The sequence below is a fragment of the Podarcis tiliguerta genome (genome assembly GCF_965153285.1).
Source record: "Podarcis tiliguerta genome assembly, chromosome: 4".
NCBI classification, from domain to species: Eukaryota; Metazoa; Chordata; class Lepidosauria; order Squamata; family Lacertidae; genus Podarcis; species Podarcis tiliguerta.
The window spans coordinates 93,801,814-93,816,856 of NC_139537.1; the positions used below are offsets into that span (position 1 = coordinate 93,801,814).

At 41.6% G+C, this 15,043-nt stretch overlaps 2 protein-coding genes across 37 annotated transcripts in view; one reads left to right on the forward strand and one right to left on the reverse strand.

Annotated features, from left to right (window-relative positions):
* LOC310675380 (mediator of RNA polymerase II transcription subunit 22) overlaps positions 1-15,043 on the forward strand; it is a 241,906-nt gene that overhangs the window by 144,474 nt on the left and 82,389 nt on the right. The window lies entirely within an intron of this gene.
* The window catches only part of LMO7 (LIM domain 7), a 151,140-nt gene that overhangs the window by 95,980 nt on the left and 40,117 nt on the right, over positions 1-15,043 (reverse strand). For 35 of the 36 annotated variants that reach the window (XM_083435765.1, XM_083435747.1, XM_083435768.1 and 32 more), the window contains exons 3-4: positions 5,530-5,600; positions 2,645-2,714 (exon numbers count right to left, since the gene is read on the reverse strand). In XM_083435765.1, the coding sequence (XP_083291891.1) occupies positions 2,645-2,714; positions 5,530-5,600 (141 nt within the window). The remainder of the gene's footprint in view (positions 1-2,644; positions 2,715-5,529; positions 5,601-15,043) is intronic. The other variant, XM_083435732.1, reaches the window with a different exon arrangement.

Sequence of the window (15,043 nt, forward strand, 5' to 3'; positions counted from 1 at the left end):
CGCCCTGAGCCCGGCTTCGGCTGGGGAGGGCGGGATATAAATAAAATTTATTATTATTATTATTATTATACACAGCCAGCCCATAATGCTTCCCTCACTGGCAACCCACCCACCCACCTTTCAGCTGGTTGGATTGTGTCTTTGAATTCTGATAACGCCTCTTGTTGGGATGGAGGATACACAGATGTGTGCATAACTAGACACACAGTGATACACAGGTAATTTATTGCTCTGTTCATTTTTGCCTGCTCATGGGGCCCTTGAAAGTTTGCCCAGAAGTGTGGCCCTTGCATTGCCCTCACTCCTGATGTATATGGACATATGCTTACATTTTTCCTCTGCTTGTCATTTCTATACAATGCCAAGTCACAGCAGACTATCTCTGCAACCAAGCTGGGACTGTGTGTACTTGTGTAGCTAACTAACACAACCACAATGCATGTTTTGCTTCAAAAGTTTGGTTCCATGCCCTCATGCATTATTGTGGGGGTTTTTTAATGGCAAGGACTACTTCCTTCACCTGTGAGGGGCTTTTACTTTGCCCTAGATATGCATACATCAGAACATATTATCTGTCTTTTAGTTTAGCTTCCTTGACCCCCACCCCAGCAACACACTCTTAGTTTTCCTGTGGAAATGCTTGCTTCACAAGTCGATGCGCATCTTATTTGCAGCTTAAGAAGCCCAGCTTTCACTGCATGCTTTTTTATGTAAAGAGCATCACACAGATGGAATTTGCTAATTGGAATGCTGCCCTTCCTGCAGTACACAATGCCCGATTCAAAACGTTCAATCGCTCCCCAAACATTTTCAAGAGAAATAACATTCAAATGTGCTTAGTGACAAACAGTACTGTGAAGAATGCTATGGGTTCTGGTCTAAAAATAATCCTACCTACCATGTCCAAGGCATTAAAATACTGCTTCACCTGAGGGAACTTTGTTTGTTTTGTTTTTAAAATAATTCATTTCTGTAATGGTTCTAGGGGTTGCTCGTGTGTAAGCAGGTGCCTATCTCCCCGGCTGGGTGCAAACACCTGGCTGGGTTGCCAAAGTGAACCTTTTCTGTCCGGACGCCACTCACCCGTGGCAGACTCAGTCGCTGGCAGAATCCGTCAGTGGGCGTTTCTTAAACTTCTTCCAGCAAAGAAGCTCTTTGATGCCTAGTCTTCTCCTACTCTCTCTGCGCGAAAGCCTTCTGCGCAAGGAGGGCGTGGGCAACGGAGGACCCCTACTCTCCCCGCTGGTCCCAGGCAAGGAGTCATGAGACCGCCTCGCCACTTCCCCCAGCTGCCCCCCCCCTCTCCACTGGTGCTACGCTGATTCTCTTCCCCAGAAGATGGGCTGCTCCTCCCGATCCCTGGACGCTCTTTGGAATCCCTCTGGATTTTGCTCTCTCCCTCTCTCACTGATGGCAGTTCCCTGACAATTACCTATAAACATTTTGGTCAGCAACTCAAGTTCCAACTGGTGAGATATTTTTAACACAACTAAAAAGGCTGGCTATCAATACCTCCCCTCTCCCAAACATCTCCCAGTAGGTGAAGAGCTGTGTCTTAGTACAGCCCCTCTCATTATACAACACGGATGCTCGCCTTAAGATACCAAGGCTTCTGATTCCACCCCCCGCACTGCACTTATGCCATCAGCAATAAAGCTGCTCTCTAGTTCTCCTCATCTTCTGAGGACCACGCTAGATGCTGCATAGACATCCATGATGGATCTGCCCCAACATGATTTTCTTTGGTAAGCAGCAGCCATAGGGAACGAGCATTTGAATAACAGCTACACAGATTGGATGAGGAGCAATTTTACCCTTTCTTCAGTGTTAATCTGCCATAAAATGTCTATTTTGGTTCAAATGTCACTTTTCCTGCTATGGAAGGGCTAAATGTTGACTCACTGTGCAAGGGAATGTGGTGTAAAAAGATATTTTCCTGTATCCCCCAGGGGTGAAATAGATAATGTGCCCAACATAGGAAGTGTTAAGAGCCCCTAGACCTGAAGTTGCTTATCCCTATTAAAAATACATTTTCTGTTTCAAATGGTGCAATGTAACAAACTAATCTGCTGTTTCAAAATATAATTTATTTGCTTAGCAACGGCAGGAGAGTTTGTTACATTTAAATGAATACCATCATTGGAGGAAAGATAGGGGATCATGGTGGGAGTGCATAAAACACTGGATAAGTTACTTTAAAACTTGACCCAGATGTTGCATATGGAGGCAGGAAGTAAAGAGAGAGAGAAGACTATTCTTTTAATAGCAACATTAGTAATGCTTAGTAATTGTGTTGGTATGAAGAATGAGATGAAACCCAAGTCAAGGAAAATATTGCTGTACATTACTAGGCTTGGCATAGCTTTATCAATATCAATACATTAAGAACATGTTGCGAACATCTAGTAAGTCTATACTGTAACATGCAAACAACATGGGGGAAGCCAGATGTTGTTGGACTACAATTCCCATCATTCCTGACCTCCTGCCATACTGGGGCTGATGGGAGGGCACACAATGGCCAGTACTACACCCAAACCTTATATTAATATCACCTCTAAAAATCCAATTTGCCAGTGCTAATTTGAATAAACAGAATCCAGAAAGCAAAACTGACAATGCAAAAATATACTTTATGACTTACCAGCCCAGCTATTGGTGTTGACAGGCGATTAATCTTTCTAATGATGCCAGGTTTGATCTTGTTAATTAGACTACAAAAGAATGAGAGTTAACCAGGTTTTATAATGCAATTTTACTCTAGGGCTAAACATAAGCATTAAAATTACAAAGTACTGCTCCTCTTATTTAAATTATACGAATCAATTAAACAGATGACAACTGCCTTTGCCTCAGCTTTTCTGCTGATAAAAAAATATAACTTATGCATGTGTACACGTAAGTACCAAAAGACTGGGAAATGTAAAACAAAGAAACAGAAATCTTTAAGCATGGGAAAATAAGTGCCAAACAACTAGTTACACAAAATACTGCTTTTCGTACCATGAAGTTGCATGCATAGACAATAATCTTTTCTGTTTTGTTTTGTGCAACTTGTATTTTTTAAAAAAGTTGTTTCAAACTTTCTACCTTCAGGGAACCCTTGGACTTACCTGCCAAGGAATCCCCCCTGTGCATTGCAAGAGTTTGGGAGTGTCTTAGAGCTCATGGTTCACAAGAACTGCTGGCCAGACCTTTTGCTGGCCTCACCACAGCTTCAACTGCACAGAGAATGCAACCATCACGTTGTAAGAAGAGACTAGTGAAAGGGACTGGTGGGGTTGTCTTTTAGAGAGGCTTATGCGCCATTTTCAATTTTGGGAATTCATGAATTTCAATTCATTGGGAATAGCCTCTAATAAGCTTCTGGGGAACTCTTGAGCTCCTCATTTAGAAAAGTTGTACTGACCAAGCAAGGACCAGTTCCTTTACCCAAACACCACCCATGTATGATAGACTACACTTAGCTATGAAGCAGAAGGGGGAAAGTATTAGTCACCACTCCCATCATCACTACAGAGAAGGACAAACAAATGTGACTCGGGACAAAGTTGTTCAGTACCCTCTTGTAGCATAAGCATCACAGCCAATTTATGCAACCAGGAGATTCATCATACACTTAAAAAGCAGGTCCAGCCAAAGCACTGACCAGTTCAGCGTACAAAACTGGAGCTGAAATGAATGCTGGGCTTAGTCCAGCTGGCAGCAGGTACAGTTACACAGTGTTATGTGAACAGGCAGCACCCAAGTCTCCCCAAAGCAGATTTTTAACAAGGCAGAACTCAATCAATATTCTGCCTCCAGTTTTGACAGGCCTGACAGAGTGGTTCACACAGGCAAGTAGCTCAGAACTGCTTACTTGCCAAGGTTTTGTGGACTAACTCTACCGAAAGGCGTTAAGATAAATCACGCATGCATGTCATCACTTGATGTGATGGTTGTCAGGTGGTGAGCCTTATGTGTGAACCAGCCCCACCAAGAATGAGGCATGGACTCCAAAGGTCTTAATTTAGGAAGATTCATTATGACAAAGTTGGAAAATTGCCTATAAATACAGTATCTGAAGCAAAATAAAACTTCAGAAACAGTAACAGCTCTGTCTCCCACAAGCCTGGTAGCCTAGATCGCCATAATTGAAGGTCTTCCATTTATATACAACAGCATGCCAACAGGTAAAAACATTTTTTCTCAGTTCGCTCACAAATACTTGAGAATAAGTGGAGGGGAGAACATAAAATGAATGATCTATAAACCCTAACCATAGAATTAAACAAGTTGCTGCAGTGCAGCTTTGCATTCTCATAAAGAATTTCATTTCTAAAGGCTATCATCCAAGATCTTTCTTGATTGCAAGTGGGTGCTCATTAGTATGAATGAAGGGAAGCTTCAAAAACGGGGGCAGTCCCATCTGCCAAATGCCAGATATTTTCACATTTCTATTGCCAAATATGACAAAAGCACTAGGAAAATATATCTTTGAAAAGGGTACCTGGTAGGAGTTTTAAACCTTTCCAAAAACCACAACTACTTATTAAACATGTGGCAGAGAGGGAGAAGTGCCATGCTGATGTTTAAAAAGGTTGGGGCACTGGGAAAATGGTACCATAACACTCCCAAATACTAACACTTTTGGGGTATCCTTTTGCTAGATAATAAGTAAGAGAAGCCAGGAAGAGAAAGCTGCCTCTCCTGAGATGATTGAGGAATTTAATTGTAAATAGACTTTCAACAGAAACTGACCTGATTCACACCTCCCAGGCTAATGTACAGGTAAGAACTTGGGGTTCTCCACTGATGAACACACTTTCCAAATGTTCCAAAACAGTTCTCAGTTTTTTAAAAATATATATATTTAAAATGCATATTTTGAGAGAAATATCCCTAGCCATAACTTATGTTGGAATTGGGGTGGTACGGACGTATGGGGAAACACATGATACATATTGCATGTGATATGTATCATGTGATACATATTGAAAAACACACCAGCACCTTCCAGATGTTGTTGGATGCCCATCAGCCCCAGCCAATATGACCAATGGCCAGGGATTCAGGGAACCGCAGTCCATCAACATCTGGACGGCCACAGACTCCCAACCTCTGAACTAAATGATCCTCAGAATTGGTGTTAATGCAACCCACCTTCTCTGCAGAATTTTTTTGGCATCACTTGGCTGAAGAGGAGGACTGTGTCACATTATGCATGGGAATAATAGAAGTGGGTAGATTTATACCAAAATTGCCTCTGTTGAAGGTGGTTAATGTTTAGTTTTATATGCATCAAACAAAGTATAGACGAGAAATGCATTAAATAAAACACCCAAAAGTGCACACAATTATATTTTCACTTGCAATTAAACATTTTTCATGTTAGCCATGGGGTGCGCAAGGCATCCTGGAAGACAAAGCAAAATACTAAGAAGTCTTGTAAGCCTGAGAAGGGCAGAACTGCTTCTGTTGTTGAACTCATCAACAGTTTTAAAAAGCTTTACAGATAAATGCTAGCCTTTTCTTGTCAAAAATACTTACTCACACAGGAGGACTCCATTTTCCAAAGCAGCACGGAAGTCGTTCTTCCCAAAACTTTTCCCAGTAGCTGCCTAGAAAGAAAACATATCATAAGCTGTCTTTTCAGAAAATGGGAAACAAGAGAATGCAGCCCTTTTAGATGTGTACATAGGATGTTATTTCTCAAGTCTGCAATTTTACTCAGCATGGTGAAAAACCTCCCCGGCCCCCTTATCCTGGTGAGTGTGACAAGTTCCAATCTCCCTCCCAAGTTTGGACACAGAGAAGGGGCAGAATAGGATCCACACTGTTGTGCTCATTAGGCCTCAAAAACACACAGCAGCTGCAAGTATGATCTCTACCCTTCCCTTCTAGTTCACCTAGGAAGACACCCTGACCCCAATCTCACACTGATTTTTGTAGGTTTGTAGTAATGTCATGGACAACCTCATGTTTTGAGTTGACTGTCAGTATGCCTAATGATTATGCTTATGAATGCAAGGCTATGCTGTCTTTTAATGAGGGCACAGGAGACATTCTATCAGGGAAATGGCCCCGATAACAAATTTGCTGCATTCTTAAGGTGTTTTACTTCAAGGGCCTGGAAGTTTGCTCAAAACTACGTCTACCATACTGTGTCTCTATTCACACTTTTATTTTATTGGAAACAGGGACAGGGCACACACCCCAGCTTCATAACCTGCAGATTCCCACTGCAATTCATTCCTGCAACTTTCATTAAACATATAGGGTTAAAGGGTAAATGTAAAGGGACCCCTGACTGTTAAGTCCAGTTGTGAACGACTCTGGGGTTGTGGCACTCATCTCACTTTACTGGCCAAGGGAGCTGGCATTTGTCTGCAGACAGTTTTTCCGGGTCATGTGGACAGCATGACTAAGCCACTTCTGCAGTAACCAGAGCAGCGCACAGAAATGCCCTTTACCTTCCCACCGGAGTGGTACCTATTTATTTACTTGCACTTTGACATGCTTTCGAACTGCTAGGTTGGCAGGAACCGCTAGGTTGTTATGTCTTAGCATATTAGTAATGCATTCATAACGACATTCAAGCCAGAAAAACAAATAGCTGCTAAACCCTCAAATGTCTTCCCACCCCCTTCATAAATTACCATTCTTCTGAACCATTCTTTTCTAATGGCATTCATCTTTTTAAACAGTTATACTAGTGTCTGTATTATTTGATCATTTGGATATTGCCCTCTACATGGGGCTGCCTTTAAAGACAATCTGGAAATTACAGTTAGTACAGTACAGTGGTGCCTCGCAAGACGAAAAGAATCTGTTCCGCGGGCCTTTTTGTCTTGCGGTTTTTTCGTCTTGCGAAGCAAGCCCATTGACGGAGTAGCGCTATTAGCGCTATTGACTAAAAAAAGGGCTAAAAACGGCTTTTTAAGGGGGGGGATTAGCGGTTTTGCTGCTAAAATGCTTTTAGCAGCTTAGCGATTCAAAATAAGGGGTTTTGGAGCAAAAAAAAACCCCGGAAATTTTCGTCATTTTTCATCTTGCGAAGCAAGCCCATAGGGAAATTCGTCTTGCGAAGCGCCTCTGAAAACGGAAAACCCTTTCGTCTTGTGGGTTTTCCGTCTTGCGAGGCATTCGTCTTGCGGGGCACCACTGTATGTCAAAGCAAGATAATGGAGACAGACATCAAGGATCCTGAACACTGATCCTGAAAGGTCAAAACTGCATGACCTAATCATTTCTAGGCTAAATTTAAGATGACTGTCTTATAAAGCCCTCTGATATCACTTGAGGGACCAGGTATATGAAATTCCACTTCATGTTGGCAGCCTGCCTGGGTGCTTAGATCAAGGGGAGGCTTTTTCATTGTTCCAGCACTAGGGTGATGACACAAGATAAGGCCTTCTTGGTGGTAGCACCCCAGTTATGACCTACCTTCTCTCTGGAAGTAAACCTAGCATGGACATTGTTGACATTTAAGTGCCAGGTTAAAATCTGTTTGCCCAGAGACTTGTGGAACATCAGTCTGCTGCTGCAATTGGTATGCTGGAATGCTTATTATGTATTTTATTTGTAATAATAATAATAATAATAATAATAATAATTTGTTGCAATACCACCAACTACAGGGTGTGTTTCGAGAAGACAATAAAATAAATGGATTTGGAAGTAATAAATCTAAAATTGAGACAGAACTGTTGAGTAGTAAAAGGTAAATACTGTCAAAAATATATAAGATATTATTAGAGTGGAAGACACAGGATGAGGAGGTAAAAAGTGTTATGATAAAATGGCCTCAGGATTTGGGACTCAACATCGATTTTGAGAGGTGGGAAAAATTGTGGACAAAAACAATTAAATTTACAGCATGAGTGGCACTTAAAAAGAATTTAATGAAGATGATGTACCGCTGGTACATCACACCAAGTAAGCTTGCCAAAATGTACAGGAATCAGGATAAAGCTTGCTGGAAATGTAAGGACAAAGAGGGGAATTTTTTGCATATGTGGTGGACTTGCTCTAAGATCAATGCCTTTGGGATTTTATATATAATGAATTGAAAAATGTATTTAAGTATAATTTCAGTAAAAAACCAGAGGCTTTTCTGTTGGGGCTAATTGAGGAAATTCAAATGAAAGATGTAAAATTGTTTATGTATGCCACAACAGCTGCAAGAATACTCCTGGCCCAGAAATGGAAGCAGCAGAACTCCCCACATTGGAAGATTGGCAAGTAAAGATGGTCGAATACGTGGAGCTGGCAAAGCTGACGGGGAAGATCCGGAATCGGCGTGATGAACTGTTTCAAAAGGACTGGGGCAAATTTATACTTTACATGAAATAAAATTGTAAACAGTTGAAAACGTTTGTAGGTTTGTGTTGAAATGTTTGGTAATGGGAAATTAAGGAGCTGATTTACATTTAAGAAGGTGATTGCTAAAAGATTGATATAAGGTAAAAAAAGTGGATATAGGAATGTGAAGAAATTGGTAAAGGTGTGTGGAAGTCTGTTAGAGGGAGGGAAGGAAGTTGATGCTTTATTTAAGCAATGCTTAAAGTTATGGATTTTTTTATTTTTGATATGGAAATGTAATTAAATATGGAAAACTTAAAAATTATATTTAAAAATAATAATAATAGTAATACTACTACTACTACTAATAATAATAGTATTTTGTTACAGTTGTTGCTTTAATTGCTGTTTTAGTCCACTCTGGGATTAATTGATGAAGGGAGATTTAAAAATGTCCTTAACAGTTTTATTTCTAAGGTACTTTAGTAAGTATGACATTTAAGAAATGCAATTAGCTGACAACTTGTACTTTCAACACACACAAAAAATGGGATGCATCAACTAGAGTAGACAAAAAAAGAGAATCGATCTCAATGTACTGAAGAAAGAGTAGGTTGTACTCTTTTTTAAAAAAAAAAATTCCTAGAGGAATACCTCATCTAGCTGAAACATGCTGGGCATCATTAAGTAGCTCATTCTGCATCTTGAGATCAGCGCATACTTTGCATCACAATGTCTAATCTCACTAGAAACTGCATACAGAAGGAATTGCAGAACAGAGGTTTTTCCCAGCAGGCAATGCGCAGCATTCTCCACTGGCCAAGTTGACGCAAACTATGTTAACTAATCCCCACATCCCTGTGTCTGCTACCTTTGCCCCACAGCCTTGGTAATGATATCATGTATTAGATAGGGCATTGCTATTCATAAAAAGGTTTGATAAGAGCCTCTTACCTGCCTTTGATATGTTTTTGACATTAGAGATGTCTAGTAGCTGTGGATTTCCTGCTCATATCGCTTTGGTAGCCAGCATGACATTATATTTAAATGAACACTCAGCAAAGATAGCATTGTTCAGTTCTCCCCAAGCTAAATACAACCCTGCCCACTCTACTGTTCTGGCTCATAATAAAGAAAAAGACTGCTTCAAAAATGGAATTTGGCAACTGTTGTATGACTGCTGTTTAAAAGCCAAGATCTATTTTACTACTCGTCCCCTTAAGCCATTAATATATCATATCACTGTGGTGATAAATCGTTAGCTTTTAAAGCATTATGATTCATACTTTGATCACACACACCATTCACCAACTGGTTAATTCAGAGGTGTGGTGTATTTCTTTAATCCACATCAATTAAAGAAAAAGAAAAAGAAATCCAGTGTGCGTTGCATGCGCCTCATTTGACAAATCACATTCCAGAAGAAACGAGGCTATCAGTTTCAGAGCATTCGACTTCCTTTACTCCAGTGCCTACACCCAAGTATGAGCCTGCTTTGCTTTCAATGCATAAAGAACTAATTATTTAAACAACATTTCTGAAATTCCTGTGTAATTACTTGCTTGCTACTGTCAAAGTTTACTGAAGTAGATTTTCAATGCTCTTTGTGATATCCATATTTTAGTTCTAGGTTAGTCTTGTTGACTTCTTTTTCCGTGTGGCAAAAGAGAAGATTAAGGATTTAAATATCTATGTGGAGTGAAACACTCACATTAACCAGGTATTACTAACCAGTAAGATATAGAATTTACCCAATGACTACTGAAGAACTAAAAGCAGATAAAGATCATACTTAGGACATGGGCAGCCAGTTAAACCTTGTCTGGTGAGCAGGCTATATCACACAGGGGTCCTTGCTGCTACTTGCTAAGTAATCATTTATTATTTATTTAGAATAATTTATATATCACTTAAATTTGTGGTTTCTAAGTGGTATGCAATACACATCCACATACACACATATATAAAGATCAATTAAAATTAATAGGATCAGAGAAACTAGAAGTTCTATCCTGTCAATGGTACCCTTGTAAGACTTTAAGAGGTTATCTAGACCCTAGAAAACAGTGGCTAATAAAAGCTATCATCTGAGTTGATTGCCATCTATTTTCATCTCACAACTAAGAAGCAGCAAAATGTAAACACAATGCAAAATTGCTGCATTAGGAGATTCTGTCTGGGTACTGTGTTCCAGCGGTGGAGCCACCAACATACCTTAACGCACACTGGTTTGTGACATGAAGAGGCATTGCCCAAGGTTGCTATTGCTGTGGGATACATACACCACATTGTAATTTAAATATTTAGTTACTGCTGGAAAATAAACAATAACTTGAAGCTTCCAGGAATAATAATAAGAATCAATTCAGCAACATCTAGGAGAGCCAAGTTTCCCAAATTTGGTCTAGTGCAATGGTGCTATATCTTTTCCCGCAGGAGTTAAACGATGTGTAATTAATGCAAATAAAGGTAATTGTCCTAATTTAATTCTAGTGGCCATGCTTTTCAAACTCTGCAGGAGTCACTCAGCATATTAAGGTAAATAAAGAGCAACAGTTAAACACCGAGTTGAAGAACGTATAAGAAGACTGATTCAAACTGCCTAATTCAATTGACCAATATAAAAACAGTCAGCTTTGGAATTCAATGCTGGCATTACAAAGTAACTACCCTATTTCTAATAACATGTGTTATAGTAAGTTTGGTAGGGATGTATTTTGTAACAGACACCACTCACTTACTGTGATTATAGATTTTGCATTTCTGGTTGTAGTCCATTTCATTACTGGGATGCCTAAAGGAATGTGTTGTGCAATAAGATCTATAGATTTACCATAAGTTTCACAGGGTACCTTTCATATCTAACTGGAGTGTTCCTTGATGAGGTAACCAAAACAGATTTGGGAACTAGGTCCTGACTTGTAAGGATTGCATTCCTCTGTGTCAATGAAAGTTCTCTGTAAAGCAATACCACTCACGCAAGACCATGTTTTGTATTCTATTCCCCTTCCCCATCACAGCAGGGAGTTTGGGGCTGTGTGTGTAAAAGGATGAAAAGCTGGCTTGGCCAATGGTGTCATAAGACCTTGAGCAACATGTGCTGAAAAAAGGAGGGAGAAAACAGCCTGATTAGATAAACTAACCAACAAGCTTAAACCGACACGGGGACAAATAAAGGAAGACGCCTTACACAGACCAACAAAACAACGACAAGAATCCACCAGCAGCATACGAATCAAGATGGCTAACCTGGTTCAAAAACACCCACCCACCCCACTCACACAAGAAAACAAAGTTCACCACAGCCAATCACAACCAAACAACCACACCCTAGGCCAACTACAACCTCTCTCACCACCAAAGGAACACAAGCGAATAGTAAAGAAAACCCGCACAAGCGACGCTGACACAAAAACCCACACAACATTAAATATTGCCACCCGGCCCCACCCCCACTCACCATTCCCCCCTCCACCTCTTTCCACCTTTTCCTCCTAATGTAACACTAATGTCTCAGCAAATGAAACTGATCTGCAGAAAATGTAACTTGAAAAAAGAGACATTGCACATACTTTTGTAAACCAAGAAATCTTTAATAAAAATATGTTTTGTTTTTTTTAAAAAAGAGGGAGAACTCTCTCTTCAGGAAAAACATGCCCTGCAACTCATTTCCCCCCACCATTCTCACTGCCTTCTTACTTTTACAAACTTTACACACCTAACACACTTTTATCCCGCATGTTGCACAAAGGGAAGCACATTAGTTCTGTCTGAGTTCTTTAATTCTCTTTCACTGTGCAGCCTTAAAGATTATCCAGTATGTGACTGAATCTCTCCTGCAAAACAGCGGCAGCCTGGAAGCAATCGTGATCTTTCTGACCATGTGACAAGGAGATTTTTGGATAACTGTATCGCCACTTAATAAGCAGAGATATGAAGGAGCCTTTTGACTGCTCATGAGCATTCCTCTACAGTAGAAAGAAAACAGCAGACATGCCGCCATTACACTTCATTAGCACGGTAGGGAAGCAGCTAGGTCTACTTGAGCAAATTTCTAAACATGAGGAATTATTCAAAAAGCAGCATCTCGCCTACAGCCAATACAGTCCATTTTATCACAACCTCCTGCTGCTCGTGAATTTAGGGCAAAGCAGCATTCTACACATTACAGAGTATGACGTGGCAGAATTGTGGCATCTAGCACTTTAGCACTTTCCCATGGTGGTCATGAGGAAGAAGACTTTTGTGTTGTAAGCCACCATATCAGAGAGAAAAGCCTTCAGCACCGATCCCTTCCTGCTGTGCTGGTTTACTGCACAAGAGTCTTAATGTGAGGGAATGTTGCAGCAGGAAATTTTTACAGAAGGCCAGCTCTGCCCTTCATTGTGTGAACTGTGCAAAATGGTTCTAACACCTATGTTGGTCTCATAGAAGGGCAACCAATTGTTCTGCTGCAACCCCAATCGAAGCACACAAACTCAGAGGCTGATTCTTTCAAGAAGCTTAGTGAAATACGTTGATCCAACAACATGCCCCTTGCATTCCTCTTGGAGCCCGGAGGGGGGCAGGGAGGTAGAGGGAGGTAGAGAGAGAGAGAGAGAGAGAACTTAGCACAGAATTGCAATTTGGTTCCTTAGCAAGCAATCTCACATTTCACCTGGGAGGCTGGAACACTTGTTCACACCTTCATTGGTATGTCAGATTTAAGTGGCAGGGAAGGTGTTCCTACCTCCTGAGAGGCAGAAGAATCAAGCACAGCACCCCCCTCTGGAGAGGCAAGGGTAGAATCTGGAAGGACAGAGTGTCAGGAAGCTTCAGTGCTGGCCTGTGACAATTCTAGAGGCAGGGCGTGTGGATCTCACTGTGGTGGCTGATGAGACTTGAGCGCAGGATGAGGAAAATTTGGACCCCGCACCCTCAGGATCCTCAGCATCAAACATCTGTGGACTTGCCAAGTCTTCTGGAGCCTTCCCCAGGGTCCACTGCAAGCCACCCCTCGTTGTTGTCTTAACTCAGCCAGACCAAGACATACATGAAAGTAATGAACAACTCCAGTGTTGAACATGCACATCTGAAACGCTAGTCAGAAGGAGGAATGGTGCAAACAGCGGAACCGTGTACTGCCTTCCTCATGACAGTGTACAAACAGAAACAGATTGGTTTTCACCCCATGTGCCTTGAATGATGGTCAGGGGTGCTGCAGGCAACACCGGCCTCTGTCCCTCTTTCCTTCCTTCTGATGCCCTCTTGCATCTCTGCCTCCCAAAGGCTTGTTTGTTGCAGCAGCCCCAGCTCCAAGATCCGCAGATGAATGGTGCCTCTGGGGCTGGCCAGGGGGTGCTGGTTGTCAGGAGCAGAGGCGACCTCGGAGTAAGCAAGCAAGTGGGTGAGGGCACTCAGCTCCCAGCCAGCCCTTGCTGTTGGGAACGGGCAGGCAGGCAACGCACTAGCCTTTCTTGTACTTGCTGTGAGCAAGGCTTAGCTGTGAGCTGAGTGCCCGGCACTGAATGGGAGCTTTTCTGCCTCATGTTTGGCCAGTCTCCATTAGGCCAGTAAGGCTGGGGGGATCCTTTTCCCAGGCCCCAGTGGGGCAGTGGGAGGGAGCCATGGATTCAAAAAGGCTGAAAACCTCTAGATTACTGTATTGGGGATTTGGTTCTTGCAAGCCAGTCCTGCACACATTTTAATGTGCATAGGGCAGGTCTATCTAAAGGCTTTTGGTAGGATACTTCCACTCTTTCCAGAAAGCAGTAGAATAAAGCAAGGAGGAAGTGGCATGCTAAATCGCCACATATAATTTAGAAGAGATTTTTGGAGCCAAAAATTATAGTTTGCAGTGATTTTCTGTCAAAAGCAGAGCCTTAATAGTACTTCTGGATATATTTTAATAGTATTCATAGTTTCACTGCCATTGAGGCCTCTTACTGTTTATAAAAAGTTTGAGGTTTAAGGCTAAATGAACTCATCCTTCCTCTGAAAATTCCTGAATTTAGCAGTGCTGCCCCCCTCAAAATACCAATTATATGCATATATTTTACAACTTAGTGTAAGAAACGGCATACTTAGGTAGCTGCCTTTCAACCTTCTCTTCTTTATTGCAGTTTTCCAGTTTGGAAGCAGCTTCTAACTAGTTTTTCTTTTCGTGCCCAGGTTTTAGATGTGAGAATTCTGTTCTTTTTCCTGCTTCCCACTCTTTAAGATTCTTCCGGATCATCTCTATATCATATATTTGACTAAAAAACAGAAGGATGCAATGTACAACACTTAAAATGTCGAACACATTTTCTAGCAATCTTCTCCCACCATGCAGTCACAGTCTGTGCGCACTCAGGAGCAACACTGCTTCCTTGAATACCATTTTATTTTTAAGGTATCAGACTTTTAAAATTTAAAACCAGGTTTGACAGTGGCTAAGGTAGGTGGTCTTAAACCACTGAGCCTAGGGCTTGCCCTAGGAAGGTTGGAAGGTTGGCGGTTCGAATCCCCGTGATGGGGAGAGCCAGTGTGGCATAGTGGTTAAGAACAGTAGTCTCATAATCTGGTGAACCGGGTTCGCGTCTCTGCTCCTCCACATGCAGCTGCTGGGTGACCTTGGGCCAGTCACACTTCTCTGAAGTCTCTCAGCCCCACTCACCTCACAGAGTGTTTGTTGTGGGGGAGGAAGGGAAAGGAGATTGTTAGCCGCTTTGAGACTCCTTCGGGTAGCGATAAAGCGGGATATCAAATACAAACTCTTCTCCTCCTCCTCCTCCTGTTGCTC